Genomic DNA, 14,979 nt, shown 5'->3' on the forward strand with positions numbered 1-14,979 from the left:
ATCACTACGTTCTCCATTTGAAACTAATATTACATTGTGTGTTAACTAACTGGAATTTAAATAAAAACTTTACAAAAGGGGTCTTATATGACTGGATTAGAACTCGCAGCTGGAAAGGATCTACAAAAGTCTTCTTGTTCCCTCATTTTAAAACTAAGGAAACTATAGCCTGCTAATGACAAAGTTGGCACTCAAATCTAGGTCTTTTGACTCCAATCAACTGCTCCATTGGACTTAGCTCCTTCCTACATAAGAATGTTCATATATTCTTCTTGATTCTCATCCTGTTTACCTCCTAGTAATGTCACAGAAAAATTAAGTCAGCAAAGCCACCCAGGCAACTCCTCTCTCTTGTGCTCATAGTTATTGGCTGGTGTCCGTTAGATGAAAATGACCGCGTTATGAATGTCCTCTAATCTCCTCTGGTTACCAAGCCAGTGAAGATTCCAGAGCACTAAATTCCAGCTCTTCTTCTTCTTCTTCTTCTTCTTCTTCTTCTTCTTCTTCTTCTTCTTTTTTTCATTTAAGACAGGGAATACTTTATTCAAACCCATCAGAGAAATGGATAGCTTGGGTCTGTAACAAAGCATTGTGTTTTAAAGCATAGGTCAGTAACTGTATGTGAGTATACACTGCTACATACAAATTAACTGATCAGAGCACAACTTTTCAATGTTCAAAACAGAATAAGCTTCCCTGTAAAAGCAGCACCTTTGTGACATTTTTTACTTTAGTATTCCTCTCCTTCTTCTTCACCCTCTCCTTCAACAGAATCCACACCAACCTCCTCATAATCCTTCTCCAGGGCAGCCATGTCCTCACAGGCGTCAGAAAACTCTCCTTCCTCCATGCCCTCCCCCGCATGCCAGTGAACAAAGGCACGCTTGGCATACATCAGGTCGAACTTGTGGTCCAGGCGAGCCCAGGCCTCAGCGATGGCTGTGCTGTTGCTCAGCATGCACACGGCCCGCTGCACCTTGGCCAGGTCTCCACCGGCCACCACAGTGGGAGGCTGGTAATTAATGCCCACTTTGAAGCCAGTGGGGCACCAGTCCACAAACTGGATGGTACGCTTAGTCTTGATGGTGGCAATGGCAGCATTGACATCTTTGGGAACCACGTTGCCACAGTACAACAGGCAGCAGGCCATGTATTTACCATGCCGGGGGTCACATTTCACCATCTGGTTGGCCGGCTCAAAGCATGCGTTGGTGATCTCTGCTACAGAAAGCTGTTCATGGTAGGCTTTCTCAGCAGAGATGACGGGGGCATAGGTGGTCAGAGGGAAGTGGATGCGGGGATAGGGCACCAGGTTGGTCTGGAATTCTGTCAGATCGACATTCAGGGCTCCATCAAATCGGAGGGAAGCAGTGATGGAGGACACAGTTTGACCTATCAACCTATTTAGATTAGTGTAGGTTGGGCGTTCAATATCGAGGTTTCTACGACAGATGTCATAGATGGCCTCATTGTCTACCATGAAGGCACAATCAGAGTGCTCCAGGGTGGTGTGGGTAGTGAGGATGGAGTTGTAGGGCTCAACTACAGCTGTGGAAACCTGGGGGGCTGGGTAAATGGAGAACTCCAGCTTGGACTTCTTGCCATAATCGACAGAGAGACGTTCCATCAGCAGGGAGGTGAACCCGGAACCGGTTCCCCCTCCAAAGCTGTGGAAAACCAAGAAGCCCTGAAGGCCTGTGCCCTGGTCAGCCAGCTTCCGAATGGGGTCCAAGACAAGGTCAATGATCTCCTTGCCGATGGTGTAGTGCCCTCCGGCGTAATTGTTGGCAGCGTCCTTCTTGCCGGTGATGAGCTGCTCAGGGTGGGAGAGCTGCCGGTAGGTGCCGGTGCGAACTTCATCAATGACCGTGGGTTCCAGGTCTACAAACACGGCCCTGGGCACATGCTTGCCGGCGCCCTTCTCACTGAAGAAGGTGTTGAAGGGGTCATCTCCTCCCCCGATGGTCTTGTCACTTGGCATCTGGCCATCGGGCTGGATGCCGTGTTCCAGGCAATAGAGCTCCCAGCAGGCATTGCCGATCTGGACACCAGCCTGGCCCACGTGGATGGAGATGCACTCACGCATGGTTGCTGCTTTGCGTCTGCGGAGGAGATGGCGGAGAGGAAGAGGAGAGGTTGTTGCTTCTTACAGCGCGACTCTTAGGCGGTCGATGTCTAAATTCCAGTTCTTCTTAACCTGGTTCCTTGGATCCCCAAACCCAGGGTCACCTTCCTTCCAGCTTCTAATTCTGAGCAGCAGATGGCACTGTGCACAAGTCTGGGAAGATAACTGAGAAAAAATGCGCTCAAGCTCCCTGCAAAACCCTGCCTTGACTGCACAAGCCGACTCACCCTCCACTTCTGGGTTTCGAGGGCTCACAGCGAGTGTGAGCTGGTCCAGGACGGTGTGACAGAGGCTGCCGGTTCATCACTGAACTTGCTTCCTCACCTCCTGGGCACACGAATGACTATATTTCTTGGTTTCTGTTGTAGTGACAGAGCTGTGGCCAGTGTCGTGTGGGAGAAAGTGATCTTCCCCATTTCCAGACTTGGCCGATGAAAGTCTCCTGGGCTTTCCGCCCCCTCCTCTAGCTGGGTATCAATGCCCAGGATGACCTTGGAAATCATAGAATGAAGGTGGCAGTGTTGGCACCACCCTGGGTCCCTGAATGACTGCATGGAGCTGAGGACCCTCCCCAATTTGGACCCACATTGGGGTGTTACATGAGTATGAATTACTGAAGTCCCCTATACTTGAGTCTCTTAGGCCAGGGGGACCCACTCCCTGCCCTCCCAGAGCTCACAGCAGAGAGAGACAGAAATGCACACAACTAGTTATTGGAATTGATATTGAGTGGGGGGCAAAACAGTGGAAGCAATCCATTTTTAAAAGCTTAAACTGCATTTTTAGGCCAAGGAGATTTAATGAGTAGCTGGAGGGGATTGCAGGGGAGGAACCAAAGCATTCTAGGCAGGGGGAGAGTACAAAGACAAGGAGGGGTGAATCAGGGCTGTAAATAGGAGGAACACAAGTACTCTGCCATAGCTGGGCTGAGAGCCAGCAAACTAGGTGAGGCTCATTTTGCTGAGTCCCCTTGTTCTTAACATGGTTACCTGGCTGTGCTGGGTGCCATACTGTGCCAGATGACATGGTGAGTTGTGTGATCTAGAGCCTGCATATACACCTTACTAGGAACAAATGAGGCAGCTCCTTGTTTTGGTCTGAGTGGTGTACAAATGAAGTATCAGGCTCGGTTTTTGAGTGACACAAGAATAATGAGTCAACATCCTTCACCTGTAGAAAGTGTAATCTTTCTGTTTCTATCACCTTGTGTTTTTCTAAAGAGCATTAATATGGGCTCTGTGGGCCTTTATTCCACAAGTCAAATGTTTTTCTCTGTCTGATTTTAACCCTCCAACCTACAGAAACAGAAACAAAAATGCCAACAAGTAACTCCACTTTCAGACCACTGGTATTGGAGAAAGAAAAATGAGTTATCTTTCTGAGAATGGAGGTGAATGCCCTTTCCTCTGACTCCACCTCCTGTTTTGGGGGCGAGGAGTATCCAAAACTGGGTGTGCAAGAAGATCCACTGAGGGCACCTGGGTGGCTCAGTTGTTAAGCATCTGCCTTCGGCTCAGGTCATGGTCCCAGCGTCCTGGGATCGAGTCCCACATCGGGCTCCCTGCTCGGCGGGAAGCCTGCTTCTGCTTCTCCCTCTCCCACTCCCCTTGCTTGTGTTCCCTCTCTCGTTGTGTCTCTCTCTGTCAAACAAATAAATAAAAAATCTTAAAAAAAAAAAGATCCACTGAGGGGCAGGACAAAAAAAAAAACACAACACTGAAACTTCCATTTAAAAAAAAAATTATGTAAGAACAGTTAACATGAGATTTCTCCTCTTGACAAATTTTGAAGTGCACAATACAGTATTGTTTACCTATGATAGAGTGTTGTACAGAAGATCTCTTTATGTGTGTTTTTTAAAGATTTATGTATTTTAGAGAGCATGCATGAGCAAGCGGGGGGAGGGGCAGAAGAAGAGGGAGACAGAAACTGCTGGAGCAGACTTCCTGCTCTGCGTGGAGCCTGACTCAGGGCTCAGTCCCAGGACCCTGAGACAATGACCCCAGCCGAAATCAAGAGCTGGCCATTCAACCGACTAACCCACCTAGGTGCCCCATCTTTGTGTGTGTGTGTTTTTAATCTAAGCCATACTTAATATATAATCAATGCAGATGAAAAATGTGCAAATAAAAATATGTATATGGAAGGTAACTGATTTCATCAGGTAAGCAATCAACAAAGTTTGAAGAACATACACCCTAATTGTCTGCATGTTCCAGGTTCCTCCTAAAGTCCCGCAGGAGGGGCCAACCTCTCCTTACCCTCTGATGAGCAGCTGCTCACCTTCTGCAGGAGGAACCTAGAGAAGTGAGCCCCTCCTGTCTCCTTCCCAGCAGCCCATTCCTTGGCTCTGGTCCATGTCGGCTTATCTTGTTCTGGCAGAACTTTTGGTTCTGAAGTCTGCTCCTGCCCAGTCAAGTACTTTTCCTCCTGTCTGATGACTTCATCTTTACCTTTCTGCCACCCTCCCCAACCCTCCCTCTCCCCTGGGGAGGGGCGCCGATCCTTACCTGTCTCAGGCACACCACCTCCGGACCTCCTGCCCACCATCTCCAGCAGCCGGCTGTTGGCTTCTACCCCAGCCCTGCCTTGGTAAGATCTACACTCTGTCCTTAAGGGACTAGTGCCCCTCCTAGTGAGTGTTTCCCTGATTTTGAAATAATAGTAATAATACAATAATAACAGTAGTAACGACTGGCATCTGTATGCCGCCAATGCCCTGTGCTTTATGATAATCTCCAATGCTGACAACAACTCTTTAAGGGGAGGGCTGTCATTCCCACTTTTGGGATGACACAATTGAGGCTGAGACCGTAATACCTGAGCTGGGATTTGTACACAAAAGACCCATCTGCTACCAAAGTCTGGATTTTTCTGCCACACCCCGGGGCTTTTCTCACCAGTACCCAGCCTAATGGGGATTAGTTATGTCAAATCAGTGCTGAAAGAGAAGTGTCCCCTTCCTCTCTAAGCAAACGATCTAATTTGCAGGCTGTGATCAAAATAGATACGTAATTACGTTGGCTGGAAATACTTGAGGTTCATCTGGAGTGGAGTCAGAATAATAATTCAAAGGAATTCAGACGTTTAGAGCTTTGGGTAGTCCACAGGATGCATGGGTTCTTCTCTCCTCCAGATAGTGGGCTCAGCAGCTCAGCCCACCCCTGCTGCCCCCGCCAGCGGCTCAGCCACAGCCAAGTCCGTGGGCTGAAAACAGACCCTCCCTGCCATGCGCATCTGGGGGCTATGACAGTGTTTCCTTCCACTCCGCCTCACACCCCGGTTAACACCTGGGCCGATTTCACTTTTCCACCTTTCAGGTTTGCAGTTCTCCCTCCTGTGGAATCAAAACCACAGATTTACACAACGCTGTGGACTAGACAGTGTCCTTGAGCAACACGTTTCTTCTATGCTTCCTCCCACCCTTAGCTACTACCCGAAGAGCTGAGCTGATGGAGAGGAGAACATCGTTTCTTGGGAAATAGGCAAAGGCGTGCTGAAAACCTGCTACAGCTGTTCTACACACCTGGGATACATCCAATCAAGACCTAATGCATCAGCTGTCCTGAAACAGGGTGGGAGTCCCTTCCTTGCCAAAGGCAAGGTAACAGCCCCTGGCTGCCTGGACATTTCCCTCACACAGATGGGGATGGCTTGGTGACTAAGGGTTTTAGAATATGTTCTTTCCCTCAAGTGAGTATCCAGCAGATGGTCCTGCTGCTGTTGTTTATTTCCAGGCCCTTCAGGGGCGGCTTTCTCTGAACCTTAGCTCCTAGAACCCAAGACCTGGAGGGTGGAGGGCTCTTATTTCGATCCTATTGCACTGCTCACTCCCTCTTCAACGGCAGGCCAGTCGTTTGGTTTCTGCTGCCTTTGTCTTCCCACAAAAGGGATTTCGGGGGATAATTCTCCAAGAAATCTCAAGTGGTTTCAATCAAAAACTAGTTTTGATTCTTCATCTCTTTTCTTGCAGCTATTTTGAGTTTTGTTCTCCTTGGTTTGCAGAAGCTTATAAAAATGCATTAGTTTTCAGCTTCACAGGTGAGGGGAGAGGTTTCCAAAGAGCAAAGTGGGTTCTGGCTGAGGCTGAGTCAGTAATCAGCTTTGTTGGCCTTTGGCTCTGTCCACCTTGCTTGCTCTCAGGAGGTGTGTAGTGTGAATGGAGACACAGAAATGCTTCGTGGTTCCCATATTCCAAGAAGAAAGGGGCTCTGGAGGCTCACTCTCCAACCTCCTTTTCCACAGGTCCCTGACTGATTTGTTTGAGTTTTGAGCTCCAGTCAAGAATGGAGAGTCTAATTGGATCCCCCCCCCACGCTAACCAAAATGTTCAGGGCTTGTGTACAGAATACTGAGTAATTTCTAACTTGTAGTCTTGTATGTAGTCTTTCTGGTGAATAAAGGGAAACGGTGGCAGGGGTTTAGTTTTGTTTCTCTTCAGTAGTGATGTCTTACAGAGGTCAAATGCCCAAGATGTCCCAGACCAGGAGCCAGGTCAGGTGACCTGGCCCTCATTCCCAGGCTGCTCTCTTCAGCTGGGATGCATGAACTTGGTTTCCTCATAATCATCATGATTATATAGCCGACTTTTCATGTTTTGCAATGAAAAGATGGAAAATTCAAATTAGATGGTTAAAACCCACGTGGCTGTGGATGTAATGAAAAACAGTCCTATACGGAGACACAATGTCTCACTCACAACACACATCCCGCTTATGTATGTTTGGGTTTTTACTTTGCATCTCATTATAATCTTCTTTTGGCTTGTTCCATACTGCCAATAACCAGGGAACCCAGAAAGACAGCTGGGAAAGCACCAAGCTGACCATCCACGTGTGGCTCTTTGGGAAGCACTTTCAAGTTCATGGCCCTATTGGCTGCCACCCAAAGTCAACAGCACAGAAAACTTCCTGTTATATCAGGGTCTCTATCTAAAAATAGATGAACTTGGTGGTTCAGTTGGTTAAGCGTCCGACTCTTGGTTTCAGCTCGGTTCATGATCTCAGGGTCTCAGGACTGAGCCCTGCGTCAGGCTCTGTGCTCAGTGGGGAGTCTGCTTGAGGATTCTCTCTCTCTCTCTCTCTCTCTCTCTCTCTCTCTCTCCCCCCCCCACCCCCTCCCACCCCCTCCCACCTGTGATTGCAATCTTTAAATAAATAAATAAATCTTTAAAAAATTTTAAAAACTAAAAATGGTTGAACTCAATAGGAAAGCTACAGCAAAAGGTATTATCTCCTTACTAGGTACTGGAGTCCATGGAACAAAGCAGTCCGAGGTCTCAGTCCCTCTAGAGTGTTTTAAAGAGATCTGTAGTTGTCATGGGTAAGTCAGGCCATGTAGGCAAGACACAGGAGATTCAGCTTGGAGCTGTCAAGACCAGAGCAGACTACTAAGGTGCCTTTATATATAACTAGATATTCTTTGGGGGAGAAAATGGGACTGGATCAGGTTTGTTTGGGAAATTCTGCATTAAATAAAGTGAAACAGGTTTCTTCAGCCATTAATGTTCAGATTTCACTGTGAATCTCTTAAGAGGGGGAAATAATAGGAAGCTTTTCCCAAACTCTTTGGACCTGGGAATTCCTCTTCCTTGGGAATCTCTAACATTCTGAAGGGCACTAAAATTCCACAAAACCCAGTTTGGAGAATGCCATTTGGAGAAGTCAGGGAAGCCCCAGCTGCCCAGGGTCACCAGCTCCACTAACACTCAGGTCCTAGCCCAGTGGGCTTCGCATTTGGGTACCTACATTGTGGGGGCACACAAAGGCTTGCTAAGAGTACATAAATATACATGGATTTAAAAAAAAATTCTAGGTCCACCACTTCCATGGGCACACTCTCCTCCACCGGCTCTTCGGAGAGCTGAATGGCAGGGAGCCATGCCTGCAGGATGCAGTAGCCCCTTTCTGTTCTTGCACACTGGCAGCCCTTCTTGCAACGCTGCATTGCCCCAGGGTAGGCAAATCCCTGGGGTGCCTGACAAATGCTGTTTTTTTGAAAAGTGAATGTGTCTATTGACTGAGTCATCTTTTTGCAACTCAAATGATTTCTAATTCTTTGCTTTCATGCAAATTGAGGGAAGACCTAATTGAGTTGTCAGAGAATCAGATCATCATCATAATAATTTTGATGATAGTTCACCATATCAGAAGGGGCTTGGTAATTGACATGGCTGTGATAAAACCCTTCCATTCTAAACTTATTTTTATGAAAATGGCCTCATAGTGCTTACAATAACTGTAACAACCGTAATTGCAAGATGGGAGTAATGTTAATAAGAAACCCCATCAATTTTACTAAAAAGTCTGATGAAGAGTAGTTTTTCCAATAAAATTTTATGACTTATGTTGAATAATTATTTATAAAAATTGTATTTATTTTCATAAATTGTGTATTAATAATACCTATAATGACAATTCAGTCCAGAAATATTTCTTTGATACCTAGACCTACATAGTCACAGGAAATTTTAAACATTAATTTCAAATTAATTAAAATATACAAGATTAATTTCAAATTATATACATGTTTTTGCTGCAGATAATTCTGGGTGATCAATAAAAGGGTTTCAGGCAGAAAATGTCACATCATACATTTATGTGGGGGAAGTGGATGAAATAATTTTTTGCTTGTTGGTGTATATTTAAAATGAATTATGGTGGATATCAAATTGCTATGGTATTAGATTGCACAGGAAACCTTTTTTGAAGGTCAGAGGAGTTTTATCTTTTAGTGTCCAGTATATCCATTCACCAAGAGTTATATCCTCTGTAACTATTTAAACTGATAGAGATATATTTTAGATGTTAACCTCAAAGGGTGTGAGAAGATGTGTTGTTTTTAAAAATTATTTTCAGGGGTAACTGAGCAGGAAGTTGAAGGCTCTGTGTCCGATAGCACATAAGGAGAAGAAGGTGTGGGTCCAAAGATGGCAATGTTCGGCCTGAGTCAGCTTCGGGTTGTCCCTCCTGCCCCGTGCCCATTTCATACTTCCTCCCTCTACGGAGCCCTCGCTCTGGCCTGGCATCTACATCCATCCATCCAGCTCTGGGTCCTTCACTCCCAAGCTAATGTCCCACCTTACCCCTAGCCTCCTCCTGCCCCCGGACCCAGTGCTCTTTCCCTTTAGACTTGATAACTCACCGTGTTAACTTGGCCTCCGGACACTTCCTGGTCCGCTGCCTCACACTCCCCACCTCATTCTTGCCCCCATCCCAGAAACCCTCAGATGGTAGGAAGCCCACAGTCGGTCCTGGCCCCTGGGCCCCGGTCCACCCATCAGCCCTAACGTGTAGGTTTGCAGTCTTCAAAGTGTTTCCCTTTTTATGTTCTCTCATTTACTCTTCACCACAACCTGCCGCATTAGGTGAAGAAGCTGGGGCTCAGAGGATTCAAGCGATTTGCAAGAAACAGTGGAGTTCACATTTGGATCTGGGTCATCTGTCTTTGAAATCCATGCTTTATCCACGATGTCTCACTGCCACCTGGGGGGGGGGGTGGGTTTCAGTCCAAGGTCGAAGGAAACCAATTGGGATCTCCCCGGTCTGGAGTGGCCCACCCGCTGGAGATGGTGGGGGGTGTTAGCGCAGTGTCCTGGTCTGTCGGCTCCTCCCTGGGGTCTCCATCGAGATTCTTTGCCAGAAACTTGGAATAGACTTGCAGACAGCGAGAAGGGAAATCAAGACATATGCATGCTTGATGTGGAACGAGATATGATGGTGCGGAGCCAAGATGAGATGAGTATAAACAAACATTCACATAAAAATGCACCAGATTTGCCACGAGCGGTATTTTAGTCTGTATAGTTGTACCAGAAATAACACTTGGTTGGATGTCAAAATACCAATCATCTAGCTTCAGTTTTTATTTTTTTTAATTGAAGACAAAAGACTTTTAGAAACCAAGAGAAGTGCTAAATCTGTTTCAACTTACCTCAAAAAGCCCAAGTTAATAGGTATAGCTGGCTGAATAAGTTGACTTGCTCTATGCTTTAAGTGTTATTTTGCAAACTTTTGAGGAGAATTTTTTTTTTTTAAAGTGCTTTCAGGCTGCTGGACATATCTTAGAAAAATACTCCATTTTTGGGCCTTGATTTTTGATTCCTCAGTGTGAGGTGTTTCTTGAAGCTGACCTTTCAAGAACATTATAATTGGGATTTCTGAAAGTGATGGATTCTCTAGGTCGTAAAGGGGTAAATATGCTGTCAAGATATATGGTAAATAATTAACGGCCTCTTAGCACACACAGAAATAATTTACTAACAAAAGGACTTCAGCATTGTAAACAGTCGGGGATCAGCCTCAAAGACCACCTGGAAGTTCAAGTGTGCAGATGAGTAGGAGGTTAGCCACCTGGAACTTATTAAACCCGTTCTCACTGGTTGGCTCCTGCTGTTTACTTCTGAGTGCAGTTTTACATGATAGTTACTCAGCCTCCGTTGATGGCTGGGACCTGCTTGCTTTTGTCAGAGTTGATCTAGGGCTGGTGAACGTGTTAACACAAGTTGGCAGGGTCACAGATATTAAATTCCTGCATGGAACTTAAAAGCAAATCTGGGTGAAACAGTGGGTGGGGCCTTTCCCGAAGCAAAATCTGGGGGACCCGAAAAACTTGCAGTTGGTAGTCACCTTGCTGGTTCTCTGTGCTCACCTCTGGTTCCGATCGGTCCTCTGAAATGTCCCTGAGCATGGCACAGACTACTTGAACGTAGAGCTGAATCCGGTTGTGGCTGAACTTTCAGAGATGGATGTACATAGTCTGTCACACTGGGAAGGAGGTTAGAGGTCATTTACCTGGGTGTCAATGACCACCCAAGGGTCATTTGGGGCTATTGGCATTTGGGGCAGGAAAATGTTTTTCTGCCAAACATTCTTGTGCAGGAGGAACAGCACCCTGCCTCTGTCGCTACGTACTAATAATGCATCTGCCACAGTTACTGTGATAGCATTTCCAAATACCAGGGAAGAGGAGGAGAGGGTCCTAAGACTTTCAGGTGACAATGCTGTGTACAGGGAGGACACCAGGGTTCAGGGAGGGGGAGTGGCTTGCCTGAGGTCATGATGCAAATTAGTAGTGGAGTCAGATTCTTACTCTGACATCTGTTGACTCTAATCCCCGTATTGCTACTATCCATCTGTAAAATAGGGAGGTAACATGTTAGTTAATTTACTATTTGTGGGCAGTGTTTGTGAAATGCTTTAAAGTCCTAGGCAAAAGATACTAAATAACTATCCCCAATTATTATTTTTTTTATCTATTTGTAGCACAAGGCACTATGAACAAGAGTATACATTACAGAAGAAAAATTTACATTGTAATTCTTTAGGGAAGTACTTTTTATTTTTATTTTTTTAAGATTTTATTTATTTATTCGAGAGAGAGAGAATGAAAGATAGAGAGCACGAGAGGGAAGAGGGTCAAAGGGAGAAGCAGACTCCCCGCTGAGCAGGGAGCCCGATGCGGGACTCGATCCCGGGACTCCAGGATCATGACCTGAGCCGAAGGCTGTCGCTTAACCAACTGAGCCACCCAGGCGCCCTAGGGAAGTACTTTTTAGAAACAGATCAGAGATGGGTAGAAGAACACAGCTGTGCCCAGAGTGACAGCTGCCGGAGGACAGGTCTGGAACATGCTCTTTACACCCCCGGGCTAAGCTCTAAGCGTGGCATGAAGCTGCCAGCCAGCCAATGTTTGTTCATTGGACCTGAGGCAAAGGCACCTTTGCCTTTGAGCTGTTCTTGCAGTTTATCAATAGGTATCTCTTTGGGGTTTCATTTCTAATTACTCCAGGGGCTCTGGTTTGGGCTTGCTTGGATTGTGGTAAGGAAACGGGACCCTGAAGAGAAGTCCAGATGGAGTGGGAACTGAAGGTGTCACCTGGAGAGCAGGTGTGCAGGAGGTGGCCAAGACAAAGCCACTGGGGGTTGCTGGATGGGGTGCACAGAGCAGGCCTCCTGGCCAGCCCATAAATCCCTCCCACCCGGGAGTTCTCGCGGCTTGAGCAACATGCTGCCCGCCAAGTGCTCCGAACTGCGGGGAACAAGGTGCTGTACAAACATCATCCTGATTGTTTCTAATCTGCAGATCCTGGGCTCTGTGTCTGCAAAGATAAAGAAAGGAATGGGGCTGGGTGGACAGAAACAAATACATCTGAGCACCCCAGGCTGCTGCTTGCTATGTGCCTTTCCAACAAGAGACGTTAAGCTCCTACTTCTAAGCCTTAGCAAGTCCTATATATTTGTCTGTGATATGAGCTTCCTCTTCTGGAAATAAATACTGTTTTTTTTCCCCCCCTTCAACAATTAACTTTTGTTCCTTCCCAGAAGAGCTCTTACACAGCCCTGGGCTCCTCTTTCTTGTAACTGAATTGTAGGGACCCTACTGTGGTCCTCCAGCTTTCAATCTATTAGAGACGTCTCTGGAAAAGCTGTGTCTTAGGGTTCTCAGTGATCAGTTTCATCCCTCCACCTGGATCTAGGCGAACAGGGTCGTGGACCCTCAGGTTATACACCTGCCAGTTTCACTAAACGAGGCAACACAGAGTGCCCACCAGACCAAAGGGCATTCCTCTGGGAAATCTCAGCTGAGCACAGTGTTCAGAGCTTAAGAAATGGTTTTGCAACCAAATTCAGAGTGTGGCAATTTCTTCAAGACTACAGATCCAGTTTCTTCAACTACCCAACAGCATGGGGATAAAAAGGGAAGAGGGACGGCAATGTTTTAGTGTGAAAGAAATATTAAAGCGACTTAAGATACATAATACCTTATACAATGTTTCAACCAAATTTATGGTAAAAAAAGATTGTTTTAGACATTTGAGGAACTTTTATGAAATTGAGTATCAGATGATTGATTTGTTGGGTGTGCTAATGGCATACAGTTATGTGCCAGAATATTCTTTTCTTTTTGCATGCCTACTGAAGCAAAATGACTTGAAAACTTGGTCTTGCTTTAATCTATTCAAGCTTTAAAAAAAGTTATTATTGATAAAAAAGTATGACAAAATGTTGATGATTATTGAAGCTGGATAACTGGTAGCTGGGCTTTGTTCTATTTGGGGTACATTTGGAAATTTTTATCAAAATAATTTAACACAGAAAACATTAAATATCTTATATAAAAATATGGACATTTGTTGTGTGATAAAGGTACTCAACATATGTAAGGCTTTGCCTTCTGTCGAGCTTTGAGAGAGCATACTTTTTTAGAACTACATAAGGCCTTTGGGAAAGAAGTTTCTGTTTGCAAAGTTGAGTACGGTTTACCTGAAATTTAAAATCTATATATTTTATTTTATGGATTTTTTTAATGTTTTGGAAATACTGCTAAACTCATGGATGTCCGCAGTTCCAAAGAGATAAAGCAGGATTCATAGTAACACCTCTATTCCCCAAAGCAATCTGTTTACCACATTCTCCTTATTCACATTGGCGGATGGGCACTTCTGGGTAGGATTAGACACTTCAGCTCCTTTTTGCTTTTCTCCTTTGGGGAAAAGGTTTTGTTTTTCCAAACATTTACATTAAGGTCCATTTTCTGAAATGTCTTCCCAAGTGGTTCCAACTCCAGGGCACCTGAGGTCAAGGAACAATGGATTGTATGTGAGTGGTGACCGTAAGACATTGTTGCTCTTTTTTTTTTTAAATAATATGTATTGAGATATAAGTGGCCCATAACACTGTGTTCTTTTTAGCTGTGCCAGTAATGATCTGACTGTGATCACTGCAGGAAGTTAACACCCATCATCACACATAGTTTCAAAAGTTTTTCTCTTGTGATGAGAATTTTTAAGATCTACGCTCTCAGTACCTTTCATATAGATGATACAGTATTGTGACCTGGAGTCACCATGTTCTCATTACATCCCCAGGACTTATGTACCTTATAACTGGCAGTTTGTTGTTTTTGATGACCTTCACCCATTTCGCCAACCCCTTTACCCCTTGCCATTGGGTAACTGCAATCGGTTCTCTATGAGTTTGGTTTTTGCTTTCTGATTTGGTATATAAGTAAAGATCATAACAATATTATCTTTCTCTGACTTCACTTAGCATATCCTTGAGGTCCATCCATGTTGTCCCAAATGGCAAGATTTCCTTCTTTTTTATGGCTTAATAATATTCCATTATTCCATATATTACAGGGAACATTATATGAATAATATATGGAATATTCCATGTATTATGTATATCCATATATAAAATATTTTGGAAATATATATATCACATTGTCTGTCTATATCTATACGTCACATTGTCTTTATTCATCCATCAGTGAACCCTCGGGTGATTTCCATATTTTGTCTATTGTTAATAATGCTACAATGAACATGGGAGTGCATATATGTTTTTGAGATAGTAATTTCTTTTTTTTTTAAATGTTTTATTTATTTATTCATGAGAGTCAGAGAGAGAGAGAGAGAGGCAGAGGCAGAGGGAGAAGCAGGCTCCCACCTAGCAGGGAGCCTGATGCGGGACTCGATCCTAGGACCCTGGGATCATGACCTGAGCCGAAGGCAGACGCTTAACCATCTGAGCCACCCAGGTGCCCCTTGAGATAGTAATTTCACTTCCTTTGGTTATATTTTGAAATTGCTGGATCACATGGTAGTACTATTTTTAATTTTTTGAGAAACCTCCATATTGTTTTCTATAGTGGCTGCCCCAATTTACATTTCCACCACCAGTACATATGGGTTTCATTTTCTCTCTGTCTTCAGTAATACTGATTTCTTATCTTTTTGATAATAGCCATTCTAACAGGTGTGAGGTGATATTTCATTGTGTTTTGATTTGCATTTCCCTGATGATTAGTGATGCTGAACACCCTCTCATATATCTATGGGCCGTTTGTAT

The 14,979-nt window shown here is 44.9% G+C and overlaps 1 protein-coding gene across 1 annotated transcript; it reads right to left on the reverse strand.

The window, feature by feature from the left end:
• Nucleotides 1-544: 544 nt before the first annotated feature.
• Nucleotides 545-2,107, reverse strand: LOC113936867 (tubulin alpha-1A chain-like). Its single transcript, XM_035729295.1, has one exon. The coding sequence runs from the start codon at nucleotides 2,084-2,086 to the stop codon at nucleotides 731-733; it is 1,356 nt and encodes a 451-aa protein (XP_035585188.1). The 5' UTR covers nucleotides 2,087-2,107; the 3' UTR covers nucleotides 545-730.
• Nucleotides 2,108-14,979: the final 12,872 nt, after the last annotated feature.

The sequence above is a fragment of the Zalophus californianus genome, chromosome 9 (genome assembly GCF_009762305.2).
Source record: "Zalophus californianus isolate mZalCal1 chromosome 9, mZalCal1.pri.v2, whole genome shotgun sequence".
NCBI classification, from domain to species: Eukaryota; Metazoa; Chordata; class Mammalia; order Carnivora; family Otariidae; genus Zalophus; species Zalophus californianus.